The 1792-nt window shown below is 38.1% G+C and overlaps 1 protein-coding gene across 1 annotated transcript in view; it reads right to left on the reverse strand.

The window, feature by feature from the left end:
• The window catches only part of LOC107299032 (nucleolar complex protein 2 homolog), a gene marked incomplete at its 3' end in the record, with an annotated part of 12871 nt that overhangs the window by 7785 nt on the left and 3294 nt on the right, over window positions 1–1792 (reverse strand). The window contains exons 3-4 of the mRNA XM_015828399.1: window positions 433–607; window positions 68–187 (exon numbers count right to left, since the gene is read on the reverse strand). Of these exons, the coding sequence (XP_015683885.1) occupies window positions 68–187; window positions 433–607 (295 nt within the window). The remainder of the gene's footprint in view (window positions 1–67; window positions 188–432; window positions 608–1792) is intronic.

Consider the following 1792-nt stretch of genomic DNA (forward strand, 5'->3'; position numbering starts at 1 on the left):
CCATATTTAATCAGACTTATTTGCATCTCCTAAAGAAATGCTGCTTTTTAAAAATGGTCTCTCTTACCTCTGCGACTTCCTTCCAGTGTTCCACCATTTTCAATGACACTGTGATAAAGTCCATTTTTTTCCGCTTAGCTGTTTTTTCTTCTTCTTCTTCTTCCTCATCTTCATCATCAGTTGCTTCCTATCAAAGTTTAAAAAAAAAAAAAAAGCATTAGCCTGATATGGGTAACTTCCAGGGTCACAGTCACGCAGTTTTCTTGGGAATAAAAAGAAATTGGTTCCTCTGATCATTTTATTTCTATAGTCCTGCAATATGACAGGAGATCGAAGCATTAACTAAGCCGGATTCTAACTGGCATCAGAGAGCTAGCAAGAGCAGTCAGGTTGATTCCTGATGTTCAGATATATTGCAAATAAATTAATTACCTCTAATTTTTCAGGCAACACGTGATGGTTCTTCTCTTCATCAGAACTGTCAGAATCATCAAAATTGAGCAAAGTCTTGTCATTTTCTTCCAGAAACTTGTAAAATTCCGGATCTCGTTCCTTTAGTCGAGACAGCTGGTCTTTATGCTCTGAAGCATGACCCTTCTTTGTTTTCCTGCACAACAGAGAAGAGTTTAAGGAATTTAAGTTTATCTATCTATATATTCAGCCAGGAAGTATTTTTTTTTAAAAAAAATGCTAATAAACCCTACAAATTTCAAAGTGCTATATCGTGGCATCTGCTTAGAAGAGAAACATTGGGGTTTTTTGTTTCCTAGAAAGAACGAACAAAAGTCCTGATTTTCAAACTTTTAATAGGAAAAAGTCAGCAAGGGAGTATATTTGGTTCCTGGGCGGTGGGCCCCCCTAGGACTTTAAAGCAGGGTTTCTCAACCTTGTTGATTTTAAGAACTCCCAGAATTCCTCAACCAGTAGGCTCCCAGTGACACTCAAGAGTATGGCTGGCTTGCGTTTTTCTCTTCCCCACCCAGTCGGCTTTCGTTCTTTGTTGTGTCCTTTTCGATTCTAACTTGAAAGCCAAAGGGCTGGCTGGGACCTTTTGGGAGTTGAAGTCCACCTATCTTAAAATTGGCAAGGTAGAGAAACATTGTTTTAGAGGAAAGCCCTTCTCATTTTCTACAAGATGGAGACGAGGCAAAATTAGTCTTGCATCCTCTTATCAAGGAATTTTAGTGAGGTTCCAAATTGAGATTCCTAGGCACAGTTTAAAAGCTTCTATCTATCTATCTATCTATCTATCTATCTATCTATCTATCTACCTACCTACCTACCTACCTACCTATCATCTATTTATCTATCCATCCATCCATCCATCCATCCATCCATCTACCCATCTATTGATATCTCTCTCTCTCTCTCCCTCTCTCTCTCCCCTTATCTATCTCTATCTATCTATCTATCTATCTATCTATCTATCTATCTATCTATCTATCTATCTACCTACCTACCTACCTACCTACCTACCTACCTATCATCTATTTATCTATCCATCCATCTATCCATCCATCCATCCATCCATCCATCCAATCATCCATCCACCCACCCATTTATTTATTTATTTATTTATTTATTTATTTAAATTTATATGCCGCCCTTCTCCCCACGGGACTCAGGGCGGCTCACAGCATATTAAAACAACATAGCACATTTCCCCAATAAAAGCCAATTAAAAACCAAATATTTGTAGCTGTGTCTCTTATTAAAAATCATTAAAAATTATCCCTATTTAAAATTCACCCTAGGTCAGTCCCGCTTGCTGAAAAAGCCATGTCTTGAGGGC

The sequence above is a fragment of the Protobothrops mucrosquamatus genome, unplaced genomic scaffold (genome assembly GCF_001527695.2).
Source record: "Protobothrops mucrosquamatus isolate PMUCROS unplaced genomic scaffold, P.Mucros_1.0 scaffold4455, whole genome shotgun sequence".
NCBI lineage: Eukaryota > Metazoa > Chordata > Lepidosauria > Squamata > Viperidae > Protobothrops > Protobothrops mucrosquamatus.